Source organism: Carcharodon carcharias, chromosome 15, assembly GCF_017639515.1.
Source record: "Carcharodon carcharias isolate sCarCar2 chromosome 15, sCarCar2.pri, whole genome shotgun sequence".
Lineage (NCBI taxonomy): Eukaryota > Metazoa > Chordata > Chondrichthyes > Lamniformes > Lamnidae > Carcharodon > Carcharodon carcharias.
The window spans coordinates 75,406,379-75,429,473 of NC_054481.1; the positions used below are offsets into that span (position 1 = coordinate 75,406,379).

General features: G+C 42.8%; 1 protein-coding gene and 1 non-coding gene across 2 annotated transcripts; both read right to left on the reverse strand.

Annotated features, from left to right (window-relative positions):
* Positions 1–1,114: 1,114 nt before the first annotated feature.
* Positions 1,115–16,309, reverse strand: LOC121288202 (cytoglobin-2-like). The gene is made up of 3 exons (XM_041206635.1): positions 16,094–16,309; positions 8,163–8,394; positions 1,115–1,482 (listed from the first exon to the last, which is right to left on the reverse strand). The coding sequence occupies exons 1-3, from the start codon at positions 16,189–16,191 to the stop codon at positions 1,336–1,338; spliced, it is 477 nt and encodes a 158-aa protein (XP_041062569.1). The 5' UTR covers positions 16,192–16,309; the 3' UTR covers positions 1,115–1,335.
* Positions 3,996–4,212, reverse strand: LOC121288740. The gene has a single exon (XR_005945423.1). It is a non-coding gene; the product is annotated as a small nucleolar RNA U3 (small nucleolar RNA).
* Positions 16,310–23,095: the final 6,786 nt, after the last annotated feature.

Below are 23,095 nucleotides of genomic sequence, written 5' to 3' on the forward strand. Positions count from 1 at the left end.
GCATTCAAATAAACTTGCAATCTTATACAAGAGAATTATAATTGTACATGTAGCTCGTTCCTCAAAGCATTGGTGTGAACTTGATCTACACAGGGAGCCACAGTTCCAAATATCTTTCCATTTTATAATATTTAACTTTGCCATATACACAAGGATTCTGTTGGTAGCAACACGAGTTTTACGTTTTGATTCTTTAGTTTGTCTCCCTGGAAATGGTAACAGCTCTAAAATCTATCCCAAGTTGCAGAACAGAAAGAAGAAATCAGAGAGTCAGGGAGTAGAGCTAATCTTCCTAATGTTGGTTCAGGGTCTAATATCTTGTTGTCAAGATTGTCACAAACTGCCATCCATCTATGTATAGACAAAGGCCGGACAGAAACTGACTCTAATCAGTGCCATTAGCACTCAAAAATGTGAACCAGATATTTTTACAGTGCCTGGTTCTTTTGGAGACTGTAATATTTTCCTAGCCTTTACCATATTGTCATAACATACAAATAAAACAGCTGGGGGGTAAAATTGTGGTTGTCAGCTGTCAGCTATCCATGCTGAGAGGGCGCAGGCTGAAGACAGGCTAACAAGGCCCAGTAGCTGCTCAAGGTTGCCCTGCAAGGCCACTCAATGTCACCAGCCTTTCAGCAACTATGCTGCAGCCACTGGGGTAACACTTTGTCAGAGCAATAGGACAGGAAAAGGCACCAGCACCACAGGCACTGAGGGAATGCACAAGGGTGAAGTCACTATCTGTATGCAATATGGCCTGCTTTGACTCATAACTTTGGTTCTTCCCAGTACTACTACACAAATATAAGCCTTGTGGGAGGTCACATTAGAAGTATATTAAAATATTACTGGAGGGAGTCCCAGCAGCTAAGTAACTGGATTTGGTGGGATGTAGAATATGTCAAGAAAACAGGTTTAAAGGCAAAGTAATTATATATTTAAAATGGGCATAACTCCCCATCAACATGTGACTATGTCCAATGATATAAAATTTACTTTGCCTTACTACTAATTTTAATTCTAAAACTTAAATCATGCTAATTGAGAACAGTAGTTGCTCAAATAATGCAGAAAATATACCTTACTTTATATAATTTAACACTACAGATGATCAATGCATACCTTTATTTTAATTTATTTCATTGTTGATAATATTCAAAGTCCTTTATTTCCCCTTTAACAGTTTCAAAACACTATTGTTGTCAAACAAATCTATTCAATTGCTGATCATGTTAGTTATTGCACTATAGAGTTGTTTAGAGATAACATAATGAGGCATTTCATTTATTAATTGTAGGAGTGGTAAGTGTGTGCAGCAGGGATGCCATCTGTCTAGAATGTAGCTCCAAGGTTCTTGTAGCAATTTTCGAGATAATTGTAAATAATACTGAATATCTTCACCCAGGATTCACGGATCTGTGGTGTAAAGGTGCTCCCCAATGACTCTTCCATGATCTTCACGATTATATTAAATATAATCTGCAATAACAAAAAGCAGAAAAAATAGAACTGGCTTCAGCAGGACAAATTTGACTTAACAGCAATTAAAGAATATTAACTTGTTTTGACTGGTGTTTGAGCTGTCTTCAATCACATCCTTTAAGTGGATTTCAGTGTTTTGACTGGGTGGACAGGCATTGGTCACCTTCTTGACAGAATTAGTTTGCAGGCCTTCAAGTTGGAAAACTTACTTTAGCAGCACACGAAGGTTGCTGTCTCCCAACTTAAAGAAAATTACTAGCTGACAGCTAATGAAGTGTTCCCACTGACACAGGAGTTGGAAAAAAAATCCATGCACCCATCTGAAATCTGGTAGCCTCTACTGGAACACACCCCACTCCCTACAAGCTGAAAGCAGCCCCCACCTCTCGATGGACACCTCCTGGTTGAGTACAAACATCACCAAGCAACAGGTAACTGAGCTGGGTGGTGATGTCTCAGGTTTCTGGAAGATTTGGACAAACCTCAACTGCTTGAGGACAGGACAGGGGAGATGTGACCACTTGCTCCACATGAGGAACAGCTCAAATTGTGACTGTGGTCATCCAAGCCAGACCATCGCCCACATACTGAACTCCTGCGCTGGGAGATTCATTCCTGGTGGCATCACAAACATTCACATTGTGTCAGCTGAAGCCATTGACTGGATTATTAAGCTTGACATCGAACCATATGAATAAAATCACACCCTTAAAACAGCTGGGGGGTAAAATTGTGGTTATCAGCTAACAGCCAGCCAGCCTGGGCAGATTGGCCCACCCATGCTGAGATGGCGCAGGCTGACGACAGGCTAACAAGGCCCAGTAGCAGTGAATGCAGTAGACTAAATTGGAAGAAGTAGGAGTGAATCACTGCTTCACCTGGAAGGAGTGTTTTGGGCTTCGGGCAGTGAAAAGAGAGGAGTCAGGCCAGGTTTTACACCTCCTGCCATTGCTTGGGTAGGTGCCTTGGGAAGGGGATACCTTCATGCTGGGGGTGATTGAGGAGTGGACCAGGGTGTCACAGAGGGGACGGTCCCTTCGGAACGCTGATAGGGAGGAAAAGGGAAGATGTGTTCAGTGGATGCATCACGCTGGAGGTGTCAGAAATTGCACAGGATAGTCCCTTGCATGGGAAAATTAGTGGAGTGGAAAATGAGGAGGAAAGGAACTCTATCATGGTCCTGGGAGGGGTGAGAGGGGAAGTGCGGGAAAGGCATCAGACACTGTTGTGGAAGGCAGCCTCATCAGAACAGATGTGATGGAGGCAAATAAGCTGGGAGAATGGAATGGAGTCCTTACAGGAAGCAGGATGTGAGGAGGTGTAGGCAAGGTAGTTGTGGGAATCACTCGGCTTTTAATGAATATTGGTGGACAATCTATCACCAGATATGGAGATGGAAAAGTCAAGGAAGGGAAGGGAAGTGTCGGAGACGGACCACGTGAAGATGAGAGAAGGGTGGAAATTGGAAGCAAAGTTGATGAATTTTTCAAGTTCCAGATGAGGACAGGAAGCAGCACTGATACAGTCTTTGAGGAAAAGAGAAATATTTGGGGGAGGGGGCCAAAGTAGGACTGCAACAAAGAATATTCCTCATGCCTCACAAAAAGACAGGGATAGCTGGGACCTATGGAGATATCCACAGCAACACTTTTATTTGGAGGAAGTGAGACAAGTTAAAGGAGAAATTGTTCAGTGACAAACAAGTTCAGTTAAACGGAGGAGAGTGGTGGTGGATGAGGATTGGTTCAAGGAAGAAATAGAGAGCCCTCAGGCCATCCTGGTGGGGGATGGTGAAGGGGAGGCAGTTAGGGCCAGGAAAATGGAAATTGTTGAAATAATGTAGGACATCAGAAGAATCACAAATGTAGGTGGAAGAGACTGGACAAGGGGAGAAAAAATATTCAAGATAGTCAGAAATAAGTTGTGAGGCAGGGACATGCTGAAATGATGGGTCTAACAGGACAGTCCTGTTTGTAGATTTTGGGAAGGAGGTAGAAGTGGCCTGTACAGGGTTGGGGGACTATAATATGGGAAGTTGGGAAGGGAAAATCTCCTGAGGAGATGAGTTCAGTGACGGTCTGAATATCAAGCCATTGCCACCAGGATCTTCAGGGCTATGGGGAAAGTGCCAGGCAATGGAACAAACTGATAGCCCTTGTTAAAATGACAGTGCAGGCATAATGGAATGGCCTGCTTCTGTGTTGTATGATGCTTTGATTTTAAAATGTCATAGCTATGCTGAAACAGCTTGGATGGGAGGGCAGGTAGCTCTGGCTCTTTGATCTTAATAATACAGCTGGGAAACTGTAGATTTCGTAGCCTTTGTTGCTCTGTGACCAGAGTCACATGGAGTGAACAAAAATGGCTTCACACTGGCACCTCTGATGGTGGAGACACTGGGAGGTTAGGTATGATCATTTACTCAGCATTTTGGGCAGATGGCACCTGCAAATGCTTCAGCTTTGCCCTTTCAATTTTCAGGTTGTACTCCACAATGCGCTGTGGGTATTTCCTTTTTCTTCCTCCAGCTCTCCACAAGAAAGAGAAGGAACACTCATCAATGACAGGAAGCAGCTGCTAAAAGCAACACTCAATGTCTGCTTCCTGCTCAGAAGAGAACACTATGAATCCTCCTCATGGTTTGTGAAACCAAATACTTTAGAAACACATTTCTCAAGAAAAAAAACTATAGAAATGATCCCTCAGATATTGATGGAGTCTACTCCTGCTGGTTGGTGTATAAGGATGAAGTATGAAATTTTGCTCTAATGCACGGACTGTGGTGCAGCTGAGCTCCGTCTATATCCTGCTGCTTTTGGTGTTTTGTATGCAAGAAGTCCCCTATGGTAGTATATCCCATCCAAATATGTGCCTGACACTGTCCCAGGAGCACTCTTCCACACCCAATTATTTTTTAAAGCATTATATCTTTTAATTTTTTTGTAATGGGTTTACTATTTGGTTATTGCTCATCATCAACATAAATCTTTTGCTGACACAATATTAAGTTGAAAAGGTTAGGTTATTATGCTTAAATATTGTACAATGGCTTTGTAGGATACTATTCTTTCATATTTTTTGTACTTAGCACATTTGTATTAATATCTATAATATAGATATTATAGAATATGATGATAGAATTTCCTGGAAAAATCATTACATGGGCAATCCTATAGTAAAGACAATGATGTAGTTGGCATTACAAACTATAAGGAGCTCAATACCGAAGTAAGCCAAGTTTAACAGTCCATAAATGTTGTGGTGATTTGTTGGCAATTAAATTTTTCAGATAACAAAGGGTGGAATTTACCGTGCCAACTGGTATCAGTCGGCATGGCAGGCATCAGCGGGCAATACGGCAGGAAGGCCAAAAATTGGTTTCACCATATTGTGAAAGCAGTTTGCAATCATCCACTCCACCTGTCAATGGCGGGCCACGTTTCCCACCGCCACACATCGGGAAATTCATTGTAGACCATCTGCATAAAATTATAAGCACCAGAATCATCCCCCCAATGCTGGACTCACATCGATGTGTTTGACAACAGCATTTATAAGGCATACCCCTGTCGGGCTGCACTTTGAGGGGAACTCAGAGGTGAGTGCACAGTAACATTGCCAATGCTCGCAAGGGTCGCCTGTTGGACCCGAAGGTTGAGGTGCCGCACATTCAGGCGACAGCACAGGCAAGTCCCTTTTTCCCAGCTAGCTGACAAGGGGCAAGGGCTGTACTGCGGTTGAGGTGAGTTGGTGTGCAAGGGGTAGGAGTTGGGCAAGGACTGCACTGCACTTTACATGAGTTAGTCGGGGGAGGGGGCAAGGGCTACAAAGCGGCTGACGATAGTGCACAAGAGCGTGCAGGATGTGGGGGTGATGGGGGAGAGATGCAGCCACGCATTAGGGAAACCTATATAAAGTGACCATACCTCTGAGCTGAGACAGTTCAGGCGCAGCCTCATTGATATGATTGGAGTCAGGCCTCTAGCTTATCTGCCCACTCAAGCAACGTGAAGGCCTGAAAGTGCCACCAAGAGCTCCAAAGTTTTCCACCCCTTGGACACAGACTGCGAACCAATGAACGTTTTAGTGGACTGCAGAACTATTGGGTACATTGTACAGTCTCCTTGCTAAAGCTGGCCATGGAGCAGTCACTAGTGGAGGTTCTCACAGCCCCTTGCAATGTCATCATCCCGGTTTGGACCAGTCTCCCCCATGGTTCAAGCTAACAGTGCAGCCTTGCAGTGTGTGTTAGGAGAATGTCTGTGCCTGAGCTGAGAGGACAGCATGCAGTCCAATGGGCAAAGCTGCTGCCAATCGGTCAGGTGGGGTGGGGGGGAGGTGGTTGGGGTTTCTGGCAGCCATGTAGCGCACTAATCTCTGGCCATCCAAGTGTTGGCCAGCATTCTCCAGGGTGCATTAAGGGGCTTTCAGACTAAACCAAGAGAGGTTCCTAGTACACTCATGCTAACCAACACATCTCTCTCTTTCATTCTGCGGGAGGAGTACATCAGGAGCATGGAGCCTGGTGATCTAGCTGTATGCATCATAGTGTACAGAGAGCAGAGGTGAAGCAGAAGAGAGTGACAGAAGCACCTGGCTGGGCAGAAGGAGGAGCGCACCCTCAGGAAGAAAGGGTGGCTGGGGCTCCCATGCACACTGTTGAAGAGCCACAGTGAACCATCGCTGGTCGATGTCTAAGACAGCACTTGTCATTCCTGCAGATGACCGAGAACCAGTGTCACTAAAGACTGCACATGAATGGGGAGCTGGTTGGTCACATCTGCCACCTGCTGCAGGATTTGGCACCACGGGGACATGGAGGGCATCCACTGCCCGTGACCCTGTAAGTGACCACAGCACTCAATTTCTATGCTAGTGGATTCTTTCAGGGCTCCACAGGTGACCTCTGTGGGATATTACAAGCCTCCACCCACAAGTACATCCATGAGGTCACGGATGTCATCTTCGCAAAGGCACATAGCTTTGTACGTTTCATCCAGGATCAGGAAAGGCTTGGAATTTGCCAAGATCTCGGGATTCCCACAAGTGTAGGGTGCCATCGATTGCATTCACGTGGCGCTCAGGTCTCTGTGGCAACAAGCAGTCAACTACATCAACCGCAAGGGCTTCCACTCACTGAATGTGCAGCTGGTGTGCAATCACCACAAATGCATCCAGCAGGTCTGCGCATGGTTTCCAGGGAATGTCCATGACTCCCACATTCTCAGTCAGTCACAGATCCCTGACACCTTCCAGGGTCCACAGAAGCTGCAGGGTTTCACTCCTCGGGGACAAGGGCTACCTACAGAGGACGTGGCTGATGACTCCTGTGCAGTGGCCTCAGACTGCAGCACAGCGACGCTATAATGAGGCTCCTGCTGCAACTCGCAACTTGGTGGAGCAGACCATCGGGATGCTGAAGATGAGGTTCCAGTCCCGGGACTGGTCTGGTGGAGCCCTGCAATACAGCCCACATCACTGATGCCTGCACCTCAATGGTGCTGGTCATTGCTGCCAGAATGTGGTGGGCAGGTGTCACAGAGTTCCATCATTCTCTCTGTGTGCTCTCAGCACCTTTGAGGTGGGGCTGGCCCCCATCTCTTCAGCATCTGTGTCCAGCGACAGTGTGGTCATGAAGGGGAAGTTGGAGTGAGATCAAATTGCCCTGCGACCCTCTGACGTTAACACTGTTGAAGGCCAACTATGACGGCAGCGATAGATCTCGGTCCATGCAGCAGTGCAGGAGTGATGTCCTGGACCAAAGTGTCCATGGCGGCTGCAATCCTTCTAGCATTGATCTCAGTGCGTTGGCATTCTGAGGCTATCACCTCAGCCTGAAGTTGGACAGACGGCGGGCCTCCACTGCATCCAAAAGGCATTCCTGTCACTGAATCGGGGGGTGGGGGGGTGGGGGGTTGCGGCTGCAGTCTTCTTGCCTTTCAGGGTCATGTATTCTGTGCAGCAGTCCTGGGCTGGAAGCCCTAGAGGTGTGCATGTGGCTGCACTTTAAATATAGGGAAGTGAAAGTGGCGAGTGACGGCATGGCAGGTAAATTGGAGGCCACCCATCAGTGAAACAGTGTGTTTCCCAGGAATGCATGATTAATGAGGCATGATTGTGATGATACAGCATGAAAAGCTGCCATTGCGGCCAACGGGTAAATCGCACCTTCTCCTGCCCACGACCATACTTTATGCAAATCTGGGACGTTTCCACCCAAAGTATTTGGATTTTACGTTCGACTAAGTTATTGCCTTGCAATCATTGCTAGATATTCATTATTCTCTATACAACGATTAATCTGTTCTTTTTCAGTTTGTCTACTAACTAAAACTATTATTTTTCTAGTGTAGCGTCAAATCATGTTGGGAAGTTAACGTATTCAAGTTACAACACTGATCTACCAAAGAAGGTTTGATAATGTTTTTAGGTAAATGGACATGATTTATCTAAGATTGTAATTAAACATTTACATACTTTAATCTACTCTGGCTAGAATTTACAAATACTTACAGTATACTTACACTGTAATTTTCAAACATTATTGTAAATCAAGATCAGCATTATTCAATTAAAATTAAAATCTATAACGAGACTTGTCAGCTTTTTTCCCTCAAAATATATAAATTATCTTTTTACTGAGAGCCCAGAGAATGTTACATAAATGAGGGGCTTACCTGAAAGTTGTGCACATCAATTTTATGCACATAAACATGTCTTTCTGCCATGGTATCCAGAATGGCACAAGCTGCATTCCAATCATCCAACCTCTCAAAAATGTCATTCAGCTTGTTCATCACCTGTTTACCATGCCTTTTGATCTGAGCTGATGTTTGCAATTCTTCTGGGGTTGAAATGTTTTTAAAATTCTTGAAGTACTTCTTTGTTTCGGGATAATCTGTGAATAATCTGATTCATACAAAAAAAGGGTTTTTTAAATTTATTGGCAATAGGTATCTATTAATGGCCTAGACTTGGACGCACAGAGCACACATTCATAATTTGCAGTTGACACAAAACCTGGAAGTATTACGAATTGTGAGGAGGATTGTAACAAACTTCAAGAGGACACAGGCGTTAATGTCTTATCAATTACATTGTTAAATATAAGAGAAACAAGTGACGGGTATGAATTATCTTTGAGCACGCAGTGGATCCCCTGGGAACGATATTTTCATTTAGTTAGCTAAATTTCCTTTGACATTTTGTTTCAGTTACAGTGCCCCATCAGGGGCTGTTTACTACCACACCCGCCACCCCCCCCCCCCCCCCCCCCCCCCGGCCCCCTTTAATTAGCTTATTTTATTGATACAATTCTAAATGGGATGCAGGAGTAGAAGGACCTGGGGGTGTATATGTACAAGGCATTGAAGTTGGCAGGGCAGGTTAAGAAAATGGTTAATAAAGGATAGAGGACCTGGGGCTTTAAAAAGAGGGACATAGAGTACAAAAACAAGGAAGTCATGATAATCCTGTATAAAACACTGGTTCGTCCTGAACGGGAGTACTGTGTCCAGTTCTGGGCACCGCACTTTAAGAAGGATGATAAGACATTCGAGGAGGTGCAGAAAAAATTCATAAGAATGGTTCTGGAGATGAAGGGTTTCAGCTAGGTGGATAGGTTGAAAAAGCTGGGGTTGTTCTTTTGACAGAAAAGAATTAAAAGGACAGAAAGAGGCCATTCAGCCCATCGTGTCTGCACTAGATATAAAAAGAGAAAAATGAAGCTGGCTGCTCATTTTAATCCCACTTTCCAGCCCTTGGTCCGTAGCCTTGTAGGTTACAGTGCTTCAGATGCAGATCCAAGTACCTTTTAAAGGAGTTGAGCATTTCAGCCTCAACCACTAGTTTAGGCAGTGAATTCCAGAAGCCCACCACCCTCTGGGTGAAAAGGTTTTCCTCATGTCCCCTCTAATCCTTCTACCAGTCACCTTAAATCTATGCCCCCTGATAATTGACCCCTTAGCTAGGGGAAACAAGGCTTTCCTGTCTACCCTATCTAGGCTCCTCATAACTTTGCACGCCTCAATTAGGTCACACCTGAGTCTCCTCTGTTCTAAGGAAAACAACCCCAGCCTATCCAATCTTTCCTTATAGCTGCAATTTTCAAGCCCTGGCAACATTCTTGTAAATCTCCTCTGGACTCTCTCCAGAGCTATTATGTCCTTCCTGTAATGTGGTGACCAGAACTGTACACAAAATTCCAGCTGTGCCTAACCAGTGTTTTATACAGTTCCAACATTACATCCCTGCTTTTGTATTCAATACGTCATCCAATAAAGGAAAGCATTCCATGTGCTTTTTTTACCACCTGATCCACCTGCTGTGCCACCTTCAGGGAGCACTCCAAAGTCTCCCTCTTCCTCTACCCCTCCCAATATCGTCTCATTTATTGAGTATTCCCTAGCTTTGTTTGCCCTCCCCAAATGCATTACTTCACACTTCTATGGATTGAAATCCACTTGCTACTTTTCTGCCCTTTATAAAGTAGAGGTGTCCAAAATCATGAAGGGTCTGGACAGAGTAGATAGAGAGAAACTGTTCTCCTTGACGGAAAGATCTAGAACCATAGGACACTGATTTAAGGTGACTGACAAAAATAGCAACAGTGACATAAGGAAAAACATTATTACACAGTGAGTGGCTAGGATCTGGAATGTGCTGCCTGAGGGTGTGGTGGTGGCAGATTCAATCAAGACTTTCTAAAGAGAACTGGATAATACAAACATACGAATTAGGAGCAGGAGTAGGCCACTCGGCCCCTCATTAAATAAGATTTTGGACAATCTGATTGTAACCTCCCGCTAACCCCTGATAACCTTTCACTCCCTTGCTCATCAAAAATCTATCTACCTCTGCCTTAAAACTATTCAAAGACTCTGTTTCTACCACCCTTTGAGGAAGGGAGCTCCAAAGACTCACTACCCTCTGAGAGAAAAAAATTCTCCTCGTCTCTGTCTTAAAGGGTAACCCCTTATTTTTAAACAGTTCCTTATAATTTCCTGAGAGAAAGAAATTGCTGGTCCATGGGAAGAGGGCAGGGGAGTGAGACTAGGTGAGTTGCTCTTGCAAGGAGCTGGTACAGGCACAATGGGCTGAATGTCTTCTTTTTGTGCTGTAACATTCTACGATTCTAAGCACAACGTTTTGAAGATTTTTTTTAATAGAAAGTTTTCTTACTTTCAACGCAGCATAAAAAGATAAAAACCAGTAAAACTTTCAGAAATATTTTTTATCATCTCAATCTAATAGCATTGCAAAATAAAAATGAATCATTATAAAGGAAGAAAGGAGTCGCTGATTACTCTCATCACAGCTTCAAATAAAGGAGCAATGTAAGTGCCAGATGGAGGCAACTTGAAAATAGGATCAATGGAAAAGAGGTGAAAGAGGGGATAACAATGGATCCTTCGAGTATCACAGTGATTAATATAAGTCAGATTTTCTGAGCTCTGTCTACAGCTTTCTCTAACAGAACAGTGCATTAAATGGGAAAATCTATAAGAAGCACTGGTCTCATGGGCAATTAAGAGCTGTAAGAGGCAGTTTTATTTGGAAGGTTTCCTTGACCAGTGAGAAAGCAAACAAATCAATCTGTATCATGCAGAAATTACTATTACAGCAAACAGCCCATTAGTAATTTGTGGATAGCATTTATGGATTCAAGACTTTTGCTTAAGCAACTCATAATGCAAAATCTCATATAACCCTGCATATTTCACTAAGAAGAAACCCAGCTAGCCGACTGAAATGTTTGGAAAGGTACAGATTAATAAGGCATCAGAACATTTGGGTCAGAAATCTGGGAATAAATTATAGAAAAAAAATGGGTGTTGAGCCATGATCTTACTGAATGGGCACAGCAGGCTGGATGGGGCCGAGTGGCCTACTCCTGTTCCTAATTTGCATATTTGTATATTCGTATGAACTGGTGGCTTTCAATAATGGATTTCTAAGTGGATTGTAAGAAGCAAAAACCCTGGAATCATTTAAGAACCAATTGGGTGCTGCAATGGTATCACTGGATGGTTAAACTAAGATGAGTCAAATGGTTTCCGTTGTCTGTAATTATCTGCTGGTCTTTGTTAGCTGTGTGCAGGGTTCTTGCCTACAGAATGGTGTATAGTGGATTATCCTAATGTTCATAAATGATACTTAAATTATTTATTAACAACTTGCCTAACACCTGCAATGGGTGATGCTCAAGAACATTACCTGGGATTAATCCCATTTAAAAGCACCAGGCCATAAGAAGTATTTAACATAGATTTAAAAGTTAAAAAATGATTTCACCCCAATCTACTACAATTATCCAAATAGGTAATAGAAGCTGAATAATAGCTATCCAGTTGCCAGAATTTACTATTTATTTTCAAAGGGGTTTTGACAAAGTTCCAAATGTAAGACTTACAGGGTTGATTAAGGCTTATGTAACAACTATATTGAAGGAGTGGCTGATTGATAAGAGCTTTATCTAAGATTAGTGGGAAACCTATTCTTAGTCTGCTTCTGTTTGCACTATTCAAAAGTGATATAGAGGAGGATAATTCTAATAATAAGGTTACAAATATTTGATAATGACAATTGTCCGGATGCACAGGCTATAACTACAGATAAAATTATAGTATTCAGTTTAGTGGTTGAGCAATAAAACAGGAAGGTAGCAAGGTAGCTAGTGTAAATAAATGTATAGTCACACATACAGCAACAGGAAACATGTAGCACCCTTGCACAATGAAAAGGTGTCAATAAGCAAAGTTAAATGAGGAAATGGCATTAGGTCTATTGAATATCTGCTCAAATTGACTGACTTTGTGATAGTGCAAAATAGTGAGTTGGCAGTTTACTTTACGTCTCTCACAACTGGGACTGATCTCCTTGAAGTGTCCAGTAAATCTTAAGGACTTAAAAACAAGACCATCCAAGTTATTTATTTACGCCCATGAATGTTTTCACACATGTCAAAATGCATTCTCACCATCTTGATCTTTAAATCATTGGTGCAGTCACATTTGAAACATTGTGTTGTGTGCAGTTTGGGACACACTGGGTGAAATTTTATAGTCATCTGCCAGCATGTTAAAAGGTATGATGGGCTCCTAAATTGCAGCGAGTGGCCTATCCACCCACCCTGAGCTTTCTTCCATTTTATGAGGGGCCGGTGGAGGCATCGGGAGGCCCATCTGACCTTGAACCAATTGAGACACTTAAGTGACCAATTAATGGCAAATTAGGTGCCTCATCCTGCCCCCACCACTATTTACCTGCGACAGAGGAAGGCCCATACCAGGTAGGTGGCCCAGCAGCTTTTACTGGGCAAGCTGGTATCGGGTAAGCGAAAGCAGAAGACCTACTTTGATGATCCCCTGTGTCCATTGGAGGCACCTCCTCACCCCCACAAGGTCATGGCCCCTTTAACTCTACCCCCCTGACCTCTCATCCCCCCACTCAATGCCCTTCTCACTCCTTGTTGGGGCCTGCCAGCCAGGCCCTGCCAATACCCTGGACTTACCTGAAATTCAACCTCCATTAGCTCCTCTTCTCTGGGGACTGCCTGTACTCCCAGCACTGGCCACCACTCAAAACTAGCACTGCTAGGACCAGCCAATTGGATTGCTCAGCAGTTCTCTAAGGCAGGACATCCTCACCAGATAGAGGCAGAATCTCAGCCTTAGCCAATTAACTCCCCACAGAGTGTCAAACGGCTGCAGGGCAGCTGGGATTGGCGGGGATGAATTCCCCACTGAATCTTTGGGTGATAGGCTGGACCTCCACCATCTGTAAAAACCCTGCCCCCGTCATCAAAAATGCAAAGTTACATTGAAGAAGATAAAAAGAAAAGTGAGGATGAATCCAAGTCCTAGGACTCTCAGTTATGAAGTTTGACTCACAGGGTCTGAATTTCTCTTAATTGGTAAAAAGAAGATTGACAGGAGACGTGACACAATTCTTTAAAATTCTCCAAGAAATACACAATAATGATGCAAACCAGCCACTTAATTTGCACTGCATTAGAGATTAATCAAATCCAGTTCTTATCTGACTTTACACACATTCATATTTTAGCAGGTATCACTGGAACAGGAGGGATCCTTAGCTTAGTTTTTTGTCTTCTTGGTCCAGGAGTACTCTGAGAATTGTACTTCTATCACTAATCCAACTGGGATCCTATTCTTCATTACTCTTTAAAGGGGTATGAGCAATCACTTGTTTAATACTAGAATGATACAGCACTGAAGGCCATTAGGGTACATCATGGCTGAGTCAGAATATGAAATTCTGAAGAAATGAGTCCGTCTTCTATGTCATCATGCTTCAATATTAACTCAGTTACATCCCCCTTCCCTTCACCATTGTGTGTAAAACACAGCCTTTTCCAGCCACTGTCTTCTCTTTGAATGTATTGTTATCATCTAACTCTACAGTTACATCTCCCAAAAGCCCCTTTTTGAATCTTTTACATCTTGCCTCCATCTTACCAGAGCACCAAGATTGCTGCAGATTAAATCATTCATGATTTAAGGGTTTCAAGGGGTATGGTGCAAAGACAGTAAACAGGTTAGAAATATAGATTAGCCATGAGCTAACTGAATGGCTGAATAGGCTCAAGGGGTGGAGTTGCATAACCTGTGTTGTTATGTTCCTATGATGAATGTCACGGTGCAAAATGATGGCATTGACTAGAGTGAGCAGATTAAATGAGAAAGAATGAAATGTAAAAAAAAATTCACTGTTTGACTCAAACCATATAAGACAGAGCTCAACAGCTTATCACAAGATGTGATTTTGATTATCCCAACTGCTGCACAAATGTGTTTGAGTTATAGATTCCAACTCATGAAAGTCTTTGGTAAACTATGAAACTATCTATGACACTTTATAAATCTGTTGTTTTTTATAATAACTTTTCTGTGGGAAGGGAATTAAACTTACCATTGTAGAGGCTGAAGTAATGGTGCGGCACTACACTGAGCTGCTTTACTTGATGTGCTCCTGTAACACTGTGGGGTGTTGGCGGTAGAGGAGAGCAGTTCATTAAGTTCATATTGTGTAGTTTGTAGAGGGTATGGTTCCTAAAGGAAGATGTCAATTACAGAAGACAGAGTGGAACAGCATCAATGTTATAAGAATAGACAAGAAAACAGTTTAGGAAAACTATAAAAGGCAAGAATTGTGAGAAGCCAATGAGATCAATATTAAGTGGGAGCAGAAAGTGGTGAGAGTTAATACCTACTGGGAAAGAGAGACGTGGGGAAAGACCTAGATATTCTGAATTGAAATGTGAGGAAAATATGTGGACAACATCAGAAAAATGGAAGTAATAGGAATGAGCATTAACTACAGAATGGTAACAGAAGGTTAATTGGGATGAAAGTTCTGTGGAAGGAGAATTCTCAAACCTGTCAGTAATAAGCTGGTGTACATGGGTAATTGGAACTCTTGAAGGTCAATCATTGGAGGTTCATTGCTCTTAGGCCAACACCAGTAAGTACAAAGAGCATCAGGCATAAAGTTGATCATACTTCCAAGTACTATATAATGTCTGTTCTAACACTACAAACACTTAGCATATGTTATTACCTACTCAATTACCAGCCTGACATTAGATTGCTTAGTTGCATGCAGTCTATTTATTTTGTGAATTTAATCACAGATATCTTTCTCGCATGAAGGATAAATATAGTAAAACAATTGCCTGAACATAATCACCAGATTAAAAAGGTTACCTCCACATTCTTATCTCATGTGGCCCATAATTAACTATAACATCTGTGAGATTTGTTAAACCCAATCACTCAGTCTAGAGCCTCAAATGCTTCCACATATGATTCCACATATACAGAACAATTAAAATGGAAATTTTAAGTATTTCTCCACAAGCCAGAACATATTTTGTTGTCCTTTACTGTGGTAAGATCAGAAGTAATTCACATTGCTTTACAGCCAAGAACTGCTGTACTGTTAGTTTCTCACTAGCAGTGTTCAACAAAAAGTTGACATTACACAGAAGCATTCTTGTAGTTCTAGGTATTGGTGATCTAATGAGTATTTTCAACAAAGCAATTACTTATGAGATGCTTCACAGTCCAATGAATACTTCAGTACACCTCGTCTTAAATCATTTTAGATAAGTGTAGCTATTTTATATATAACAAGAAATAGTGGAAATATTCAGCAGGCCAGGCAGCATCTGTGGAGAGCGATTTGAGTTTCCAGTTCTGAGGAAAGATTATTGACCTGAAACAAAAGGTGAAATTTTAACTCGGTTGTTAACCTATTCAGCTAATTGCACAGAGTTAAAATCGGTCTAACTCTGTTTTCCTCTCGCCACAAATGCTGCCTGATCTGCTGATTATTTCCAATATTTTCTGTTTGTTTCAAATTTCCAGCATCTGCAGCATTTTGCTTTTGTAGAATTGTAGTTAGTTTATATCCTTATTGAGGTTACAGTACAACATCTCTTTAACACATCTCTAAAAATAGATCTTGTTACGGAATGTACTGCGCCCATCCAATTAGTTCCTGACTAAAAGAAATGCTATTAATGCCCTGACAGATTAAGACACACGTACTGAATGAAACCAGCTGGGAAAGCTCTCATCCTCACCTCAGTACAACTGTTCTGCCGTTTCCTTCGGGATCCGCAGCCAGCTTCTCCCAGATACCGCGGATGTGAGTTTTGTCAGCTTCGGTTATGTCACTCATGGTGCCAACGATCAGTGGGTTTAGCTGCAGGGAACCTATGTGTGTGTGTGTGTTTGTGTGTGTTGCAAGGACGAAGCTGAGAGTCACTTTTAACTTGTTTCAGGGTTCCTGCAATATCACGTGGCGTGTGTAAATGACGCCTCTTCGGCTGCAAGAGATCGCAGCCGATTGTGGCAGCAGTCATTGAAGATTATTTTTTTCTCTCTGTGTATTTAACGCAACAGGACTTTGGAACATAATCCACAAAGCAGTGGTATATCTTCACAACCACCAAAAATCCCCGAGAAATCAGCATGAAAGTGACAAGAAGAATCTCTGACAGAGATTTATAAACTCGAGTGAGTCTTGCATTGTTAGATCAGTGATCATTGCATCATTGGAGAATATATAGTTGCTAACACTTATTGCTTTATATGCACAAGAAATAGTGGAAATCCAGAATCTGGAAACACTTGAAGTTAATTTGTCTTTTGGAATGACAATGAAAAACATCTAAAACCTTTGGCGATAGTAACTGTTTCATTGGAGGACAATAGCTTAACTGTAAGGTGACTGAGTTTAATTTTGAAGTGTTTATAGCCGCATGGCCCTCTCCTTGATAGCAGGATTCAACGTCCTCAGATCGTGTCCTTGTAATTTTCTCAGCAAGAAGGTCAACGATGTAGGTCGAGTCACTTGTGGCTCAATTTGTAGGGGTCTTGCCTTAGGGCCATAGAGGGTTTGAAGTTCAAGTCCCATTCCAGGAGTTGAGCACAAAAGTCTAGGCTGACACTCCAGAGCAGGACTGGGGGAGTGCTGTCTTTCAGATGATTAAGCTGAAGCCCCATCTGCCTATTTGGATGGTATATGAAAGGTCCCATGGCACTATTTCAAAGAAGAGCATGTGGTATTCACCTGGTGTCCTGGTCAATGTTAATAATTCAATCAACGTCACAAAAAACAAAACATTGTGGGAGCTTGCTGTGCACAAATTGGCTGCCAAGTTTTCTACATTACAACAGTGGCTACACTCCATTGGCTGTGAAGCACTCTGAAATGTCCAGTGGTTGTGAAAATAGAAATGCAGCCTTTCTTTAATTTTAACATGTAACCAATGTAAAACAATTCTGAGGTTTGAATGGACAGTGGCTGAAAAGTATTGCCAGTGAGGATAATTATTCATATTTTCAGGATTTGGTACTTAATGCTTCTGAGAGTCAAATTTGAAGAAGAGCGGGTGTCATGGCAAACATTTGTCCTGCAACCAATACCAGAAAAAGCAGAATAGACAGTTTTCTGATTTTTACTAGTGGGATCTTGCTCTGCACAAATTGAATGCTGCATTTGCCGATAGAAAGTAATTCATTAGTTGTGAAATATTGCAGGATATCCTGAGAATGTGAAAGGCAAGTTGTTTCTAGTTTCATTGCTATCACAGCTGAAGAGAGGAGACATTACGAAGTGAACAAAAGCTACACACATCAATTGCTCAACTATTACGAAGCAGGGAGAGGCAAACTGAATTCCATTATCTTTCTTAGCACCTGTCTGTAAGCATAGGTGTTTTAATGTTTGAAATTGACTGTGGCATTTTCCCCCAAACGCTCTGTTTGGGAAGTCAATTTTAAAGTGACTCGTAGCAAACGCTCATTCGCTTTAAATCAGAAGTATTGTTCATTCATACATTTAAACCCAGGGGACGGTCATCACAACTACTTGCACACAAGAAGGATTTGTTTTTTTTCATTCATGGGATGAGGGCTTCGCTGGCTGGGCCAGCATTTATTGCCCATCCCTAGTCGCCCTTGACAAGGTGGTGGTGAGCTGCCTTCTTGAACTGCTGCAGTCCATGTGCTATGGGTACACCCACTGTGCTGTTAGGGAGGGAGTTGCAGAATTTTGACCCAGTGACAGTGCAGGAATGTCAGGGTGGTGAGTGGCTTGGAAGGGAATTTCCTGGTGGTGCTTTTCCCATGTGTCTGCTGCCCTAGTCCTTCTAGATGGTAGTAATAATGGGTTTGGAAGCTGCTGTCTAAGGAAGCTTGGTGAGTTCCTGCAGTGCATTTTGCAGATGGTACACACTGCTGCCACTGTGTGTCAGTGGTAGAGGGTGTGAATGTTTGTGGATGTGGTGCCAATTGAGGAGGCTGCTTTTCCTGGGTGGTATCGAGCCTTCTTGAGTGTTGTTAGAGCTGCACTCATCCAGGCAAGTGGAGAATTTTCCATCAAGCTCCTTACTCATGCCTTGAAGAGGTGGACAGGCTTTGGGGAGTCAGAAGGTGAGTTACTTGTTACAGGATTCCTAGCCTCTGACCTGCTCTTGTAGCCACAGTATGTATATGGCTAGTCTAGTTTAGTTTCTGGTCAATGATAACCACCAGGATGTTGATAGTGGGGGATTCAGCAATGGTAAGGCCATTGAGCATCAAGGGCAATGGTTAGAATCTCTGTTGTTGGAGATGGTCATTGCCTGGCACTTGTGTGGCATGAATATTACTTGCCATTTGTCAGCCCAAACCTGGATATTGTCCAGGTCTTGCTGCATTTGGACATGGACTGCTTCAATATCTGAGGAATTGTGAATGGTGCTGAACATTGTACAACCATCAGCAAACACCCCCACTTCTGACCTTATGATGGAAGGAAGGTCATTGCTGAAGCAGGTGAAGATTGTTAGGCCTAGGACACTACCCTGAGGAACTCCTGCATTGATGTCCTGGAGCTGAGATGACGGATCTCCAACAACCACAACCATCTTCCTTTATGTTAGGTGTGACTTCAACGGGCAGAAAGTTTTTCCCTTGATTCCCATTGATTCCAGTTTTGCTAGGACCCCTTGATGCTACACTCGGTCAAATCACAGAATTGCACAGTACAGAAGAGGCCCTTTGGCCCATCAAGTCTGCACTGACACATGAGAAACACCTGAACTACCTACCTAATCCAATTTACCAGCACTTGACCCATAGCCTTGAATGTTATGATGTGTCAAGTGATCATCCAGGTATTTTTTAAAGGATGTGAGGCAACCCGCCTCCACCACCCTCCCAGGCAGCGTATTCCAGATCATCATCACCCTCAGGGTAAAAAAGTTTTTCCTCACATCCCCCCTAAACCTCCTGCCCCTCACCTTGAACTTGTGTCCCCTCATGACTGACTCTTCAACTAAGGGGAACAGCTGCTCCCTATTCATCCTGTCCATACCCCTCATAATCTTGTACACCTCGATCAGGTCACCCCTCAGTCTTCTCTGCTCCAACGAAAACAATCCAAGTCTATTCAATCTCTCTTCATAACTTAAATGTTTCATCCCAGGCAACATCCCTGGTGAATCTCCTCTGCACCCCCTCCAGTGTAACCACATCCTTCCTATAATGTGATGACCAGAAATGCACACAGTACTCCAGCTGTGGCCTCACCAAGGTTCTATACAACTCCAACATGACCTCCCTACTTTTGTAATCTATGCCTCGATTGATAAAGGCAAGTGTCCCATTTGCCTTTTTCACCACCCCACTAACATGCCCCTCCGCCTTCAGAGATCTATGGACACACACGCCAAGGTCCCTTTGTTCCTCAGAACTTCCTAGTGTCATGCCGTTCATTGAATACTTCTTTGTCAAATTACTCCTTCCAAAGTGTATCACCTCACACTTCTCAGGGTTAAATTCCATCTGCCACTTTTCTGCCCATTTGACCATCTCGTCTATATCTTCCTGTAGCCCAAGGCACTCAACCTCACTCTTAACCACCCGGCCAATCTTTGTGTCATCCGCAAACTTGCTAATCCTACCCTTCACATAGTCATCTATGTCGTTTATATAAATGGCGAATAATAAGGGATCTAGCACAGATCTCTGTGGTACACCACTGGACATGGGCTTCCAGTCACCAAAGTATCCTTCCGTCATCACCCTCTGTCTCCTACAACTAAGCCAATTTTGAATCCACCTTATCATATTACCCTGTATCCCATGTGCTTTTGCCTCCTTTATAAGTCTCCCTGTGGGACCTTGTCAAAGGCTTTGCTGAAATCCATATAAACTATATCACCTGCACTCCCCTCATCTACACACCTGGTCACCTCCTCAAAAAATTCAATCAAATTTGTTAGGTATGACCTCCCTCTGACAAAGCCATGCTGATCAAACATTGCCTCTCCAAGTGGAGGTACATACTCTCCTTCAGAATTTTCGCCAATAGTTTCCCTATCACTGACGTGAGACTCACTGGTCTGTAGTTCCTTGGCTTATCTCTACAACCCTTCTTAAATAGCGGAACCACATTATCTGTTCTCTATTCAAATTAAAAATTTGGGTCAGTGCCCCTGCGATCTCCTTCCTTGCCTCCCTCAGCAGTCTGGGACACAGATCATCCGGACCTGGAGATTTGTTCACTTTTAAGCCTGCCAACACATCCAATACCTTGTCACTCCCTATATCAATTTGCTCAAGAACTTCGCAGTCTCTCTCCCCGAGTTCCATACCTTCATCCTCATTCTCTTGGGTGAAGACAGATGAGAAGTATTCGTTCAACACTCTACCGATGTCCTCTGGCTCCACCCATAGATTACCCCCTTGGTCCCAAATGGGCCCTACTCTTTCCCTGGTTATCCTCTTCCCATTGATATACTTATAGAATATCTTGGGATTTTCCCTACGTTTCACGGCCTCAATATCAAGGGCAGTCACTCTCACCTCACCTCGGGAGTTCAGCTCTTTTGTACATATTTGAACCAAGGCTGTAATGAGGTCAGGAGCTGAGTGGCACTGGCGGAACCCATGCCTGGGCATTAGTGAGCAGGTTATTGCTAAACAAGTGCCACTTGATAGCACTACTGTTGACCGTTCCATTACTTTACTGATGATCGAGAGTAGACTGATGAGACGGTAACTGGCCAGGTTGGATTTGTCCTGCTTTTTGTGTACAGAACATACCTGGGAAATTTTCAACTTAGCTGGGTAGATGCCTGTGTTGTAGCTGTACTGGAACAGCTTGGCTAGGGGCGCGGAAAGTTCTGGTGCACAAGCTTTCAGTACTATTGCCAGAATATTGTCAGGGCCCATAACCTTTGCAGTATCCAGTGCCTTCAGCTGTTCTTGATATTACGTGGAGTGAATCGAATTGGCTGAAGATTGGCATCTGTGATGCTGGGGACTGAGATAGATCATCCACTTGGTGCTTCTGGCTGAAGATTGTAACAAATCTTCAGCCTTATCTTTTGCTGCAAGTCTAATATGTGATATTTCATCAAATGTCCTTTGAATGTCTGAAAGACAACATCCAGCTAAAATAGATAATTTGGTCATTTATTTCATTGTTGTTAGCAGTGTACGAGCTGACAGCCACGTTTCCTAAATTTCAACAGTGGTTTCCTTTTAAAAAGTACATTATTGATTTAAAGTACTACTGGATGTATTGAGGTTGTAATATGTGTCATAGAGGCAAACTTTTGGTTGAATTCTTCATTCACAAGTGTTTTACATCCATTTGGTTTTTTTAATTGTATTAGAGAAATTACATAACATTTATCTGGAGATTCCTCATGTGAGTCATTCCTACATAACAATGAATTAATTAAAAGATTAAAAGAATGCACCAAAGCCTGGCTAATAGCATAAGTGAAACGTAGCACAGATTGGAATAACAACCGACTCTTAGCTCACTTAGCTGTTCTCATAGCAAATAAGATAAGCAATGAGGGAATATTAGAGGAACTTGCATTTTAGCTATGTCAAACATTAAATGACATAGATAAAATAAACCCAGATTATAACCTCAAATTATGACAAGAAAGTAGAGGCAAAAGACATAAATTACACAGGCTCAGTGATAGTGAAATTGGTCATGGACAGGACTGTTAACTGGGCAATAGCCAACAGACAGTACATTTTACACCTGACCCATTTCCATTTGAATTTAAGTCAGACCAGACAAACTTCCTTCACTTCTGTGAGCAAGTGAAAACCTATGTGGATAGTGTAAACCCTAAGATATGGTATACATAAACGTGCAACTCAGCTGGCCGAGAAGTGGTCCCAGAGAAAACAGAGGCCAGCGAATTGTGTTCCTTCTCAGCTCACTGTCTTCCTCTGCAGCAAATGCAGCAGAGACTGCCATGCCATAGCGGACCTCCTGAGTCGCACCAGGCGATGTTTAACAGAAGAGTTGACCATAAAGGCATCAACCACCATCTTATACGATCAAATGCTCAAAACTGTTGCTATTATAGTGCATCTTTTTCTGTTTTCTGTCTTTCTTAGTAAGTTCCCAATATAAGGCACCTTGGCTATCAAGATAGGTTAAAAGAGCTGGGAATGTACATTTTAGAAAAGCATAGACTTAGGTTCTGATGAAGAGTCATATGGAATTGAAACATTAACTGTATTCCTCTCTGTAGATGCTGTCAGGACTGCTGAGTTTTTCCAGCTATTTTTGTTTTTGTTATAGACTTAGAAATTATGTTGTTGATGTTTATAAGACAATAAACGGAATAGATTGTGTTACAGTTGATTGCTTGATTCAGTTAAATAGGTTAGAGAGGTTTTAAGCTGTTCGTAGAGCCAGAATTAGGTTAGATGGCAGGAGGTGGTTCTTGAATCCAACAGGATGTGCTGTGGAAGCTGATTCACTGAATGCCTTCAAGCAAGAGCTGCATCCTGTTTCTGGCTGGAGTAGACGCCATATAAATCATAAGCACTGAAAGGAGATGTAAGGAATTATCACCGTCAAAATGGCTTCCTGTCTAGTTTTGATCACTACGTTGGGGTGATGATGGAGAAGAATTTTCAAGGTTTTCTTCCCAAATTGGCCTGTTTTTTAAAATCTGCTTTTTCATCTCTCCCAGGGAAACACATGGTTTTGGATGTATGTAGGTATCATAACATATTACAAGTGTGTGGGACAGGCTGGATCGAACAGAGGG